The sequence below is a fragment of the Sander vitreus genome, chromosome 3, assembly GCF_031162955.1.
Source record: "Sander vitreus isolate 19-12246 chromosome 3, sanVit1, whole genome shotgun sequence".
NCBI classification, from domain to species: Eukaryota; Metazoa; Chordata; class Actinopteri; order Perciformes; family Percidae; genus Sander; species Sander vitreus.
The window spans coordinates 12580986-12596681 of NC_135857.1; the positions used below are offsets into that span (position 1 = coordinate 12580986).

Below are 15696 nucleotides of genomic sequence, written 5' to 3' on the forward strand. Positions count from 1 at the left end.
GCAGACAGCACTGGGCAACGTACCATGTCCACATTTAAATCGTACTACTTATTATGATAAGAGAGTCAAGATCAAGCATAAACTAATTCACAAGCTATAGCTAATAAATCCCATCAAGCATTTGGATTAATCTTGTAAGAGGTAGGCCTACATGCTTCTGTGAGAAACAACTTTTAAAACTTAATAACATAAATCAAACATTATCGTCTTGGCAGACAAGTTTTTGATGGAGTTTAACAGTCTATTAGATGCATGCATGTATCTCCAGCAGACCACTTTCCTGAGTATTTCATGGTTGCTGTAACTCTAGGATTACATTACAGCAGATTACAGGGGGGGCGGAGGAGACCAAAGTGTGCGCTCACTGCAGGCGCTCATACAGAAATGACTCCCGTACCTCTGCGTCTCAAACACAGTGGACTCGTCTGAGGAATCAAACTGGAGAACTATTGAAACTGAATGTGGACCTTCTACTCTTCCATTTGGGTTTTTACATTATTACATTATTATAATTGCAGCACTTCCGTTTTCTACTGCTGTTCAAGTGCGTTGAACCGTAGGTAATTTAGATTTTTTAAATGTATGTTTCTGCCTTATCAATATAATGCATTATCTGTATAGCATATCAATTGTATATAGACAGACTATGTAGGCTATTATCTTTGCATAAGATTTTGCATGTGACGTTTTCTCAGTTTGAATTTATTACCATCCTAACAACGTTTGCCCTATCAAAATATGTCCTTAATGCCTATAAAAGTTGAGTGACGTGATGCAAATTTACAGGGAAAAACGTTGTACTAATCTAGCCTTTACCCGCGTCGGATAATCCAACTTTCAGATGAATTAGCCTCCATGTAGTTTGTTGTTTCATATACCCATCTATCTGCCAATCCATCTTCTATCTATCTATCTATCTAGCTATATATCTATCTATCTATCTATCTATCTATCATTGGTATTCATGATTGGAGTAACGCTTAACACGCCGTGCTTCCCTCTCCAGGTGGGTTTCATAATGGTCCAGTACTACGTCTAGCCCTCCTTGCCCTTGCACAATGAGTGTGTGTGGCTGCAGCGCCTCATACCTGTGGAGGTGGCTGCTGAAGGCTCTGTTGGTCTTGGCTGCTGTGCTGCCGTCGAGCGGTGACTGCCCCAAATCATGCGCCTGCTACGTCCCCACTGAACTGCACTGCACCTTCAGATACTTGACCGCAATACCTGACCACATCCAGCCAGCTGTGGAAAGAATCAACCTCGGGTGAGCTTTCGCTTTTTTTTCCAGCTCAGATGATTGGAGAACTGCAGATACTCTGGGGGAAGACCATTTTTTTATTGATTGATTTAAACCACAGATTGTCAGCTGCAAAATAGTTATAAGCAGGAATAACATTGCAAAAAAACTAATGTTAGCTACTGGCTTTTCAGAGTTTAAACTAACAAAGCCATTTAGCTACCATCACTGGTAGTAAAGGAAGTAACTGTCAAAAAAGACAGAAATAATGTTTTGACCAACTAACGTTAGTAACCTTAATTTAACTCAAATTTAAGGGAGGTTAACACGCTAACATGAACTCAGGCTAAATATGTGAAGGTTAGCTAAGGTTAGCTTTAGCAAATAGCCCATTTAACTAACGTTAGCAAACCTATTCATTTTTAGCTATAATGCAGATTTTACAACAACTACCAGCTAGCTACTCGCGACTGGATTCTCAGCTCGGCAAAACTGCCACAGCTAGCCTCTCTGGTCGGTTTCCCCTCGCCGATGAAGAGCCAAAGTCCCGACCTGTCCTGTAGCCACTAGCTAGTTTCTGTGCTATTAGCTAATAGCTAGCCTCCCAGAAATATGAAACATGGTGCTCCAGGTAAACATTTTATTAAATTACCGTAGCCTACGGAGAGTTATATTAAGTTTGTGCAGTGTTTCCTCAGGTTGCCAATTTTAAAAACATAAACAGATTCTAAAAGCTTTTGTCTTCACCTTTTCAAGATATTGTAGGCTACACAGGTATGTTACACCCCCACAGGTGTTTTCACTTAATCCCCCTGATTAGATCCCTCAAGACCTTTTCACACAGATTGACTTGTCACGGCAGGAAATACCAACATTCATCACTGTGTGGGCATGTAGTGTATAGTTTGTGTCTGATTCCCGTCTCTTGTTACCTGTCAGGGAGGGAAAACCTAGACCATAAGAAGTAGAGTTGGGGTTTCTGTCACAAGTTCACCTACTTCCAATGTGCATGGAGAAGGGAAAGAAGTCTGAAGAGGTCACAACTCAGTAACACTTGTAGTATGACACCTTTTGGCTTGTGGCCTTCATCAGGGTCATCCTGAGGCCACAAGCCGAAATGTGTTGGTCTTACAATAAAGTTGTATAAGTGTTGCTGAGGTTTTTACCTCTTAAAACTTAGACCTGTACCATTTTTATTTCTACGCTATTTCTACTCTGGTGACCTCGCATAATTCCCAATGTAACCCTGCCCAAGTTAAACCTGAGGAGAGGTCTAATAAGCCAGTTCAACTCAAAACATCTGTGTGGGAGTGCAGGACCTTTAACTAAAGTACCTCCATACTTCAAAACAAATCCTTTTGGAAAATACTAAATGTTTAGTATATATATATATATATATATATATATATATATATATATATATATAGTACTTTACACCAAAAGCATGCCACAAATGCATGGTGAAGTAAGAGATTATTGAACAGTGTTGAAAAAATAAAACTATAAAGCATGTTCTTTAAAATACTATTATAATTACTAGTTGGATACTAGTACTAATGGATATTAATCCTTTGTCACAAGAAGTTAATGTATTATTAAATAAATTATAACTAAATAAATAATAATATAAAAATAAGTTAATATTTTCTGTTTTTTTCTGATTGTGAAAGGAAGCGATGATTAAAGTAACACATTTCTTAGCTAGATCGGTAACAAGTATAAAGCCCAGCACTGATATCCAATATGTCAATATTAAAGGTAATGTCATCAATGATGTACCAGCGTAGCTCTCTGATTTTCAACCTGAGCAGAGATCTAATCTGGAAGAGTAATTGAAAACACTTGTGCAGTGCTTGAAAATGAGACTGTTTTCATTTTTCCTTAACTTCCATAAAATAGTATGTGGTACATTTGAGCCAATAAGCTGGAGTCTGTTTTTTGTTTCTCTGCCTTTAGGTACAACAGTATAACTGTCTTGAGAGAAAACGATCTTTCAGGACTTGAGAACTTAGAGTTGTTGATGCTGCATAGCAACACTATCCACAGTATTGACGACCGAGCCTTCCAAGACCTCAGGTCTTTACAGGTAAAATCATATTTTTGTCAGTCTCTTGTGAACAGATTACAGTCCTGTCTTGTAATATTGGAATACAAGTTCACTGTACTGGAATATCAAAGACAGTAGTGTGAAAAGCCTGCCAGTATCCTATGGTTTAGTTCAGTACTTGTGCATGATGATATCAAGGATGTACAATGTTACTTCCACTGATGTTTGATCTTCACATAATTGGATTTATAAATGATGGATAAAATATCAGTACAGTATCACAGTATAACACAGTACAGTACATCAGCACCACAAGCTACAGACTCAGACATTTAAGAGCTCAGAAATTTAAAAAAATAAACTCAACAAACTTCACAAGGAGAGCATTATTATGGGGCTTTCATAGTGGATTGCATTATATTTCATTTATTTTGTATAAAGGTTACTCTCCAATAACTGATTGCTTGCACTTTTCCAGACTAAATAATTATTCTGCTGTCTTGACAACATTTCATGGTATCCCTCAATAATGTGCCGTTGTGTGTTAATAGTCTTAAATCAACGTTCTTTTGACAAACTCCAACTTCTCAATCATCTTCTCACAGGTCTTGAAGATGTCCTTTAATAAAGTAAAGGAAATCAAAAAAGAGACGTTCAAGGGCCTGGACAGTCTGCTGAGACTCCACATGGACCACAACCACATTGAGTTCATCAGCCCAGAGGCTTTCTATGGCCTAACCAAACTACAGTTGGTCCATCTGGAGGGTAACCACCTCCAGCAGCTCCACCCAGACACATTCATCACACTGAGACACAGCCAGGTGTTCAAGCTGTCCTCAGTAAGAAACATCCACCTGTCAGACAACCTCCTCACCACGCTGCCTGAAAACATCTTCTCAGGCTGCAGCCAGTTAGAGAACCTCTTCCTTCATGGCAACCCATGGACATGTGATTGTCGTATGACGTGGTTCTCAGTGTGGGCACAGAGGAACACAGGTGAGGAGTGTGTGTGTGTGTGTGTGTGTGTTGCTTTGGAATAGTCTGAAAGCAGGCAGACAGATTTACATGCTTGTGTACAAGGGAAGACAACCCCTTCTTTCGTAATGAGGAAATCTTTCTTAAGGCATTGATTTCTTTCTGAACACATTATACATGTTAGAAAATAATTGTTGAAAACGTGAAAAGTCTGTAAACTGTGTAGTACTGAATTGTGGAGTTAGACCGTTAAACTGTTTTTTACCATGTCTGTGTCCAGGATCTTTTGGGCGGCCTGAAATCATGGTTTGATGACACACTGGAGTCATCCTTAACATAACCTCTCCCCTACTATATAAAAAGGATGTAACTACTAACGTTAGAGCACATAGCATCAGTGTTGTTTTCTTCACTCTCGTGTGAGCGGCGCCAGTTCACTATGTTCGGCAAGCTCTCTTAGCTTTTTCAGTCTAATGAATACATGCATGAACTAGGTTGGCAGACCTCTGCCAAAAGCCAATAGTCCAGTTATATATGATATGCACATCTGCAATCGCAGCCACGATATACAGTATGTCTGGATACATTTCCAAAACTATTAGAAGCAGCAGTCAGAACTACTATTAAACTTATGTTACGACCACTATTAAATCTATTGCATAATGCACAATTACAGGGTGATACTGTGTAAACTAATACCATCAATAAAACACGATAATCAATCACTCTAACTGAAACTCACCATCTAAACATTGCCGCTGAGTGTCTCTCTGTGACAACCTGGATCGCAGTTTGTCTTATTTAGCCCCCTTTCCAACAAGCTAGCATTACACGGTTGGTGCCAATGGGATCCTTAGGTCATCTAGTTTGATGTGATACTGATACCTTTATTCCAGCTTTCTAGATTTCTTAATCATTCAAATTTGGCTGGGTGGTTAATAACACATGTTCCTGCAAATTCACAAAATGCCAAATGTTGCTAACTAATAGATTATTCTACTTAGACTTTTAAAATGTTTTTTTGTTTTTTTTATTAATACTGCATGGAATTGTAATCAAAGCAAGAAAGGCATATCCAAAGGAAACATAAATCTTTGCAGAGACCTCACTGGAGGCAGAGATCATTTCTTCTTCTAGGGCTACAGAAAACACTAAAGACACGGAGGAGCACAAGTTATACCATTCATTCATGACTTGGCTAATGTAAAAGTTAACTCATAAATTACAATGCTGTATGATGATGATCTTTTCTGGTTCATAAATTTCACTGATCAGTTTGGGTTTGGCTGGCCCATAATGTGGAAACTGTAAATGTTTTTTTTTTTTTTTTGACATGCAACCAACTAAACAGTATTACACACTTGATTTAAATGTTTCCAGGTGTGCTGAAATGCAAGCGAGACAGGACATATCCAAGAGGCCAGCTGTGTCCTATTTGTGAAAATCCTGCCCCTTACCACAACAGACCTCTATCCCTTCTCCCCGGTGTTGCCTTCACTTGTACCAAACCCTGGATCCAACCCCATCTAAAGCAGAAAAACATCAGCCTGAATGAGGGGGACTTTACTCCAGTTTCCCCCAAGGACTTCATTGCCCCATTAGGCTCCATACAAATGAAGCTGACAGACCAGTTTCACAATGATGCCAGTCTATCCTGCACTGTCCAGAGGCCCTCTGCTTTTGAGAACTTGACACAAACCTTGGAGGAGGAGGAGGAGGAGGAGGAGGAGGAGGGAAAGAATGTCACTCTGCTTACAGCTGGCATAACTGCATATTTGGTGTGTAACATTGACTATGAACACATACAGCAGCTTTGGCAAATCCTGGCCACCTACAGTGACTCTCCCATGACAATGGAGAGGGGCGTAATGCTGGCCAGAAGCCCAGAAATGGTATACAGGTATAGTCAGATGAAAACAAAGGAGGGAGAGGAAGGAATTCACACAAACATTGAGGCTGAGATTAAAGCCTCCCCTGCATGGTTGTTGCAGGGAGAGGTGAGCTTCCAGCTTGACCGCACTACTACCACTTTCTCTACTCTGCACATTAAGTACCAGTCTGCGGTCAACCTACGTGTGGAAAACACATCACCTAAGAAGGACCATTATTCCTGGACCATGATCAAGCGAGATAATCAAACCAAGACTGAGCACACTGTACTTACAGGTGGGAGTTAGAGATCAATGCTTAATTGCTGCTTTGACCTTTACTTCAGTCTACATGAAATAAATAATCTCTTAAAGCAACACTAGGTAACTTTTAGCTGCAGCTGTAGTTCCAATGAGACAACCTGTAGGGGGACCGAAGCGGGAAAAGTTACATAATGTTGCTTTAACTGATGCATAAGAATCCACTGATAATAATAACGGTAATAAAATATTTATTTTATTTGTAACATAGGTGGCGTGGTGCAATTGAGCTGTCAAATCTGGGGTGAGCCAAAGCCTTTGTTGGAGTGGATTTTACCAGATGGAAGTAAGGTCAGAGCTCCTTACGCCAGTGAGGACAGGAGGATCATCATTTCTGCTGATGGGAAGCTCACTCTGCGGGGCGCAGATGCTTCAGACACTGGCCTCTACCGGTGCATCACCACAAACTACCTGGATGCAGATATCCTTGTCTTTCGAGTGACAGTTCTGTCCCCTGATGTGGAAGAAGCGGAGATCAACGGTGTCCAACTCTCAAGGCCACTGGGTGAAAAACTGGTTCTTGACTGTAGTTCTTCAGGGAGTCCTGAGGCCTTGGCACAGTGGGTCCTCCCTGACCACTCAGTACTGGACAAGTCTCATGGGAACAGGAAAGTGTATGAGAATGGAACCTTGGTGATTCAGGGTCTCACAGCAAGGGACAGAGGATTTTATAGGTGTTTGGTTTCTAATCACCTGGGAGTTGATCTGCTCGTGTCTCAGGTGACAGTGACTGGAGAAACGACTGAAAAGGTGACGGTTTTGGACAGTGAGGGATCAGGGGTCAAAATGGAGGACAAGGTTGACATGAGCTTGACTGAAAACACGCTCACACTCAATGAAATGCCCTCTTCCAGTCCCTCAGACAGAACTAGTCAGGAATCCAGGACCATCACCTCAGATCGACCTTACCCCAGACTCAGGTCACAGGCTGGAGGAGGTAGACTGGGACAGAGAAGGAGGGGGACAGTCGGCAACAGACGCATCTGGAGTAGTAGGGTGTTTGATAAAGCTTCCAGGAAAGTGGACCCACAGAAATTTGCTGAACTAATGAAAAAGGCTCAAGATGGATCGAGAATAAAGACTGGCACAGAGAAAGAGGAGGTACAATATGAAGACTCAAACACTGGTCTTTCTGGTGATGGGGAAATCGGCTCTGGTGAGGATCATAAGGAAGATCATGTCATCATTATGCCAAAGATAGTTAAACCAACTACAGATAATCCACAGAAAGGTAGAGTATTTGGACAAGAGAACAGGCAGCCTGAAACTATAACTACCACACAGACAAGTCAGGATAGTAATTTAGCAACAATGGGGGCACATCAAACAGTTGGCATGGAATCCAGAGTAGACAATCACATTGATATAAGTCAAGTGTCTGAAAATAAAAACACACCAACAACAGAGTCATATATGCAGTCAGATTCTACACCGATGAAGTTCACATTCACACACCATCCAACAGAAAGGATTAAAAGTCAAGGTGATGCAGTTACACCATATAACACAGTTTCACACAACGCAGGCCTCTTTGGTTTTGATGAGACCACTGAACTTTATGCTCTGGAAAGAGCTTCCAATCCAGGCTTAAGCCAGCTCCCAGTCACTCTCCAACTTACTGTAACAGACACTTCAGAAGAAACTCAGCTCCAGTTCTCAGGAGAACAACCTGCAGAGCCTGAGACGTCCACTGGGGCGGCTCTATCATTTACCACAGACCCTCATGTCACTCCAATGAGGGATGGCCCAGGCCCAGTGGAGCTAGTCATTCACACATCCACAGACCCAGAAAGCCAGACGACATTCACAGCCGTCACCGCCACAGAGAGACAGCAAGATGAGATAACCTTCCACACGACCCAGACAATCAAATCCCCACGCCTGCCTGCAGGATCCACTATCATCTCCCGGCAGCAGATCCAAATCATCCCTCACAAGAACAGCAGAGGAGGGGGCCGTAGGAGGACCTTCCAAGGCCGCAGGAGGATAATTAAACCCAACAGGATCACCAACATACAGTCCTTGATCAATAAACTTAAACAGCCCTCATCAAAGAAAGAAGGGAATGTCACAGTGCCTTATAGAGTTGAACTGACCACAGGTAAGCAGCCTTGTTTTGTAAGCAAACAGAGCCAAGTTTTGCTTCATTGTTTACTGTGTGCCTCTTTACCTGATATCTTGTATATCTGTTTCCTTTTTTTTCCTCAGACTGTGATGAAGACAAAAAGAAGACAGCAACCACTGATCTGCAGGTGGTCACACCAACAGCTACCTCCAGTTCATCTTTACACAGAACAGAGAGACCTGGCTCCACACAAAAAACTGCAGCTTCTACCAAAAACTATTACATTACTTCAAATGCCCCCTTCACCCATACAGAGTCTAGGCCAGATGTTTCCAGTGGCTACATGACCTCTGCTGATGCCCCTGAGTTTGACCCTACAATGGATCCATTTTTGACCACAAATAAAGAATCGTCAGTCTCCACCACTATCACTACTACAACCGTCTCTAAGATTATCCGTGGAAGAATTCCATGGAATGAGCTGTTTGGAAGCAAGGAGAGGGGAAATATACTGAGCAGGCTAAGGAAGCCATCCATCACCCGAAAAACCTCAACTACAGCTGAAACTACAACAGTGACCCCAACCACAACCCCTGCTGCTCTGTCCACCACCAACACAAACTCCCTTCCTGAACCTGAGACCCTGTCCCCATCCAGACACACAGTGAGCGAGGAGGGCTCATTAGATGATGACTACAGAGACTTGTCCTCTGCAGATTTTGAGTTCACAACATTGCGACCCAGCTTTCACTATTTAACTTCTACCAGTCCATCATATTACTCCAAGTCTGCCACCACTGCTGAAACGCCACCAGAATCACATACTCTACCTTCCCCACCTACTGTCAAACCTCCTTCAATTGAAAATCCTGATGAAGCCTTATTATCTGGGTCTGGGGGACTAGCTGATAACTGGTTAATAATCAGACAGAGGCCTGGTGGGACAAGACGACAGCAAGGGCGGAGAAGAAGGCCCTTAAGGGGCAGGAGACCCTTCAAGAAACCTGCAATCACTAAATTTCACCCTACAACTGAGGTTTTAACTTTAACTATGGGAACTACAATGGAGGCAACCACACTACCACAACGGACTGTTTCACTTTATAAGCCCCTTTACACACCATCTAGGAAAGAGGACAGAACTCCAGTAGTTGTTGCCACTGCCCAAATATCAAAGGAGGAGACTGACTTATATGAGGAATTTGGCTGGAGTACATCTAGCAGTTTAACAGCCTATACTACAACCAAGGCACCTTTGATCCCTTCAACCACATTTACCTCCACCACCACATTTATGCCAATTACCACAAAAGTGCCTGACACAACAGCGCAACCCAAAGTCCACAGCAACATCAGACCACCAACACAGAGGAACACCGGTCACGCCACTCGTAGGCCACCAATGAGGAGACTCAGACCTACTGTGCAGAGCAGTGGTGCCAGAGACAGTGCAGATAAAGGCCTTGATACGAAGACCATTCTTACAGCTAAGCAGGGATACACTAACACCCCTGCCCCATACAACAACATAGGCAAACACAATGCCATCTCAAGTGTTTATAATCATCTCACTGGCAATGAAGCTACACGTGCCAATATTGCTGGTTTTGAGCCCACTACAAAGGTCATGATGAACAAACCAAAGATAGTTGGGGGCAATGCAGCCAGCTTCACCGTGTTATCTAACTCAGATGCTTTCCTGCCATGTGAGGCTGTTGGAAACCCTCAGCCAGCTATAACCTGGAAACGATTCTCCGCAACTACAGGTAAAGAAAATATTTTATCAATTGTTATCATTTAGAAAAACAATAGAAAAGGTTTAGAGTGTAGAGTAAACATGTTTTTAAAAGCCATTTGAAAACTGCTTCTTTATATTCAGGTGCAGCTATAAGCAATATGTAGGAATGGTAATGCTAAATGTAAATGAAATTCAGTGAGGCAACTGTAATGTTTTTCATATTTGAAAGAGCACGGAGCACAGTGTTGGTTCTTCTATTTGACAAAAGGATTGGGAAATACTGTATGTTGTTGTGACATTGTATTAGGGCAATTTTGTATAATCCATGTCTGTTTTATTATTAACTTATATGTATGAATCAGAATTTTGAATCTGGACATTTGTCTTAGTAATGTTATAAATGTTTTAGGATGTTTCTTAGAAGAAATTCTCTTTCTCTCTCCTTCAGGAAGCACCGTTACTGTTAAGGGGAGGATGGGCAAGTTTGAGGTGTTGAGCAATGGCACACTGTCGATCCAGAATGCCAACATTAAAGACCGTGGCCAGTACATCTGTCTAGCTGAGAATGATCATGGATCAGATAAACTTCTTGTCACCCTCTCTGTGGTGGCCTACCCCTCACGCATCATGGAGGCAAAAATGCGTGAGATAAAGTCTCATGCAGGAAACACTGTGGAGATGAAATGTAAAGCAGAGGGTCGGCCCACACCCATGATATCCTGGATCCTGGCCAACCGAACCCAGGTCAGGGGTCAAAACAAAGAGAAGGGAAGGGTATCCGTATCTGCTGAGGGGACTCTGGTCATTGAGCAGGTGTCTGTTTATGACAGAGGTCATTACAAATGCATCGCCAGTAATCCAGCTGGAGCTGATACTGCTACAGTCCGACTGCAGGTGGTGGCAGCTCCCCCAGGTATCGTGGAGGAGAAACGGCAACAGGTGAAAGCGGGTGTAAGCCGAGACATGTGGCTACCCTGCACTGGCCAGGGCAGCCCTCAGCCTACTATTCACTGGGTCCTCCATGATGGGTCACTGGTACGGCCTTACAGACCTGCCAGAGACACAAGGATATCAGTGTATTGGAATGGAACCCTTCACATTAAGGATATGACTCCAGCAGACAGCGGCAAATATGAATGTATTGCTACCAGCTCTACTGGCTCAGAGAGAAGGGTGGTGACTCTAACAGTAGAGAGGCAAGAGTCTGCACCTCAAATAGTGGAGACATCCCAACGCATGACAGTGTTGTTCTTCGGGGACCAGCTGAGACTAAACTGTTCAGCTACAGGAGACCCTAAACCCAGGATCATCTGGAGGCTGCCCTCTAAAGCTGTGGTGGACCAGTGGCACAGGTAAAAATCCCTCGATCAGTGGTAGTAATGCACAGAAGAATTGATAGAAGCATTTACAGCGAACTTATGAGTAAAAGCTAAAACAAACATTACTAACATTTTGGACAAAACAGACTCAACATTTCTTAACAGTTTTAAGGCCATGCAGAACTTCCAAAAAAAAGCTTTATTGTTTTCAGGGGATCATACTTCTTCACTTCAGGATTTAGTAATAAGTATGTTTGGTCATTTTTAGTTTCCTGCATTGACCATCATGTCAGTGTTTTGATGTGATGGTTACTCATCTGAAGCTTTACCAACTTGCTACATCAGCTTCAGAACCATCTCCATAAATACTGCATATTCTCAGCTGACACTGGAAATATTTTCAAAATGACTACAATGCCTTGTAGTATTTTTCGATCCGTTGCCAAGGCCTTGGCTCAGTTTACTGGTCAGTTCATAAAATCATTAGTCTCTTTAACCTCCTAAGTGAGTTTATGTACATGTTTTGCTGTAAGTATTCAGTAATTAAGTTTTCCACCGTTTGTGTTCATTTTTATTCAACTATTTGAAGACTTTCTTTGCAACCACAATGTTCTCATTTGAGTTTTATTTTATGTGGTTTCCCAGTGGATTCTATTTTAATGCAGGAATATAAAAATGATTTGCTGTTATTATGGAGATGACTGTGATGTGTGAAAGCATAAGACGTTTTGTAGAACTGTGACGAATTTAATTGTACGAAATGAAACAAAGGTCACACTATATGAACTCTGCTTACTTATATTTGATCAGGCTTTATTCTTTCCTCTCCAATTACTAAGTCTATCTTATTTCTGTCATGTATTTTTTCAGGATGGGCAGCAGAATTCAGGTTCTGGATAATGGTACTCTTATTGTTAGCACTGTGAGCGATAAAGATGCTGGAGACTATCTCTGTGTGGCACGAAACAAAATTGGTGATGATCTCCAACTCATGAAGGTCAGCGTGTCAATGAAGCCAGCCAAGATAGAGCCGAAGCTCTATGGGAAGAAGCAGGTACCCTACGGTAATGACTTTAAGGTCGACTGTAAAGCATCAGGAGCACCAAAGCCAGAGATCTCCTGGGGTCTACCAGACGGTAGAGTTGTCAACAGCGCTCTTCAGTCTGATGCCAGCAGTGGAGGAGGACGAGCACGACGCTATACACTTTTTGACAATGGAACTCTCTACCTAAACCAGGTATGCAATTGCATGTCATTCTCCTCAATGACGCATACATTTTCAAAAGAATTTACATCACTGTGTTGTGCTTCTCCAGGTTGGAATGTCAGAGGAAGGGGACTACACCTGCTTTGCTGAGAACCAGGTGGGCAAGGATGAGATGCATTTACATATCACTGTGGTGACCGCTGCCCCCAGGATACGTCCAACCAGCCAGACATATGCCAGGGTGAAGCCTGGAGGGAACGTCCGCTTTGACTGTGAAGCACTTGGGGAGCCCAAACCCAAGATCCTGTGGATGCTGCCCACCAACGATGTTATTGCAGCATCTAATGAACTCTACCTAATGCATGTCAATGGCTCCCTGGATATCAGAGATGTGAAGCTTATCAATGCTGGGGAGTATGTTTGTATGGCTCGAAACCCTGCTGGAGAAAATAGAAAAGTCTACAAGCTTGATATAGAAGGGAATCCACCAGTGATCAATGGTTACCGGCAGAACAGGACTGTAATCAAAGATGTAGCTGCTAAATACTCCAGGAAATTAATAGACTGTAAAGCTGAGGGCAATCCCAAGCCTAGTATCACTTGGATTATGCCTGATAACATCTTTCTGACAGCACCATACTTTGGCAGCAGGATTAATGTCTACCATAATGGGACATTAGAGATTCGTAACGTGCGGTCGACTGATACAGCCGAGTTCATCTGCATGGCGAGGAATGATGGAGGAGAAGCAGTAATGGTGGTGCAGCTCGAGGTGAGCAGTATACTCCGAAGGCCGATTTTCAAGAACCCCTATAACGAACGTATTGTCTCTCAGATTGGGAAAACCACAGTTCTGAACTGCTCTGCTGATGGATACCCAATGCCAGAGATCACTTGGACTTTGCCTAACGGAACACGGTTTACTGGTGGCCACCACCTAGTTAAGAATGGGACTTTAGTCATCTACAACCCTCGCAAAGAAGATGCTGGGAAGTACCGCTGTGGTGCCAAGAATTTAATGGGCTACATAGAGAAGCTAATCATTTTGGATGTCGGGCAGAAGCCTTATATCCTGACAAGGCCTAGGGGCATCATACGCAGTGTGTCTGGAGAACCTCTCTTCCTTCATTGTCTATCTGATGGAAGTCCAACACCCAGAATCTACTGGACCATTCCTGGTGGCCACACTCTTACTCGGCCTCAAGTCCTCGGGCGCTACCAGTTACTAGAGAATGGTACTTTGGTCGTTCAGGATACAACTCTCCACGACCGAGGGAACTACATCTGCAGGGCTCGGAGCGATGCTGGAGAGGCTGTGCTAGCTGTCCCTGTTATTATCATCGCCTACCCTCCACGGATCACAACAGGGCCACCTCCCAGTGTGAGGGCAGTGACCGGAACACCTATCCAGCTCAACTGCGCTGCCATTGGGATCCCCAAGCCAGAGATCAGCTGGGAGTTGCCCGATCGTTCAGTTCTGTCAGCGGCACAACAGGGCCGACCTATGGGTAGCGAACTGCTCCACCCTCAGGGCACACTTATCATTCAGCGGCCCACAGCTTCTGACTCTGGCACATACAAGTGCCTGGCCAAGAACCACCTGGGTACAGACTCAAAGCTCGCATATGTACATATATTGTGAGAAAGAGACAAGACTGGGGGAGGACGGTGGCATATCCGAATGTAAATATTACCAGACACTCAGTCCCTTGTGTCTACGAGGTACAGTGCATGTTTTCTCACGTGGATTTGTGAGGGTTACAGCTTGTGGAATATTATTAGTGTAAAAAAGTGACAAAAAGTGACAAATGTGAATTAAAAAAATAAACAGAGCACAAGAAGATATAGGAAACAGATTTTATAGTAGAAAAATGTGTTTTCTTTAACTAGAAAACACAGCCTGGGGCTAGAAAGTTGTTATTGTAACTTTGGAACTGGGGGTCTGGAAAATCATAGGTGGTTTTCATTTGGGGTGGTTCTCATGGGAGCAAAAGGGCCAGTGCATAGAGTCAAACTTAAAGTGATTCCTCTGACCAGGCGTTGCTAGCCACACATATGTATATTATTACAGCACATACAGAGAGGGGCAAAAAAATGGTGTAACAGATTGAACGAAATAAAAAAAAGGCGCCGAAGAGGCTTTAGATTCCCTTCAGACATTGGCAAGAAGCTGCTGCTGTCATGAAACAGTGCTTTGTTGTTTAACCGCAAATGAAAAAGACAACAGGAAAAGTTTATAGTAAAGTATCTTTCAAGACCAATTCATCGAATTACAAAGTGGAAGAAAATGGATTTGTTCAAATATATATATATATATATATATACGGCTTGTTTTACACTGGATACATATCTGCATAGACAGTACAGTGCTTTTATCAGATCTGATTTCTTTATTATAATTTTTATATTTTGATGACAGTTTGAAGCAGATTACTTTATGTCTATTCAGTGCATTTTCAAAACAATAAAAAACACACTATTGTGTTGTACACAAGAATTTACAGTAATGTTATACATTATGCTTATCTGTAATAATACAGTATATGTATATCTATTTGTAGTATCTACTTTATCAAAGTATAGGAGACAAAATGAAATTAAAAATAAAACATGGTTCATGTCTTTTTAATGTTTTTTATTTTACTATAAGATACACCAAAATCCTTTTAAATTAGACGTGTCAAATAAATGAAACATCGCTGTTGAATGTACACAGAACTAGTACTAGTAGGCTTTTATGCTGCTGTTGTAATGACAGCCATTAGGCTTATCAAGTTGTACCTCACCCTGCAGGAGGAGGTTATGGCTCTGGCTGCAGTAGAAATCTTCCAGACACGCATAGTTTTACCTCTCCAGCTGTAAAAATATTTCTTTACCCAGCTCTTCAATGTGCAGGACCCACAGGGGAGCCTTTGATTTCTG

The 15696-nt window shown here is 42.4% G+C and overlaps 1 protein-coding gene across 1 annotated transcript; it reads left to right on the forward strand.

The window, feature by feature from the left end:
* Nucleotides 1–1022: 1022 nt before the first annotated feature.
* Nucleotides 1023–15396, forward strand: igsf10 (immunoglobulin superfamily, member 10). Its single transcript, XM_078246022.1, has 9 exons — nucleotides 1023–1261; nucleotides 3191–3320; nucleotides 3887–4277; nucleotides 5637–6422; nucleotides 6657–8546; nucleotides 8654–10276; nucleotides 10697–11600; nucleotides 12438–12804; nucleotides 12884–15396. The coding sequence occupies exons 1-9, from the start codon at nucleotides 1059–1061 to the stop codon at nucleotides 14414–14416; spliced, it is 7827 nt and encodes a 2608-aa protein (XP_078102148.1). The 5' UTR covers nucleotides 1023–1058; the 3' UTR covers nucleotides 14417–15396.
* The last annotated feature ends 300 nt before the right edge of the window (nucleotides 15397–15696 follow it).

What these genes read in the sequence shown, in the direction of transcription:
- igsf10 (XM_078246022.1), top strand. Translation starts at nt 1,059, where the DNA reads ATGAGTGTGTGTGGCTGCAGCGCCTCATACCTGTGGAGGTGGCTGCTG. An exon ending in TGAGCACACTGTACTTACAG is followed by an intron (nt 6,423 to 6,656) that starts GTGGGAGTTAGA and finishes TTTGTAACATAG; the next exon opens with GTGGCGTGGTGCAATTGAGC. An exon ending in TAGAGTTGAACTGACCACAG is followed by an intron (nt 8,547 to 8,653) that starts GTAAGCAGCCTT and finishes TTTTTTCCTCAG; the next exon opens with ACTGTGATGAAGACAAAAAG.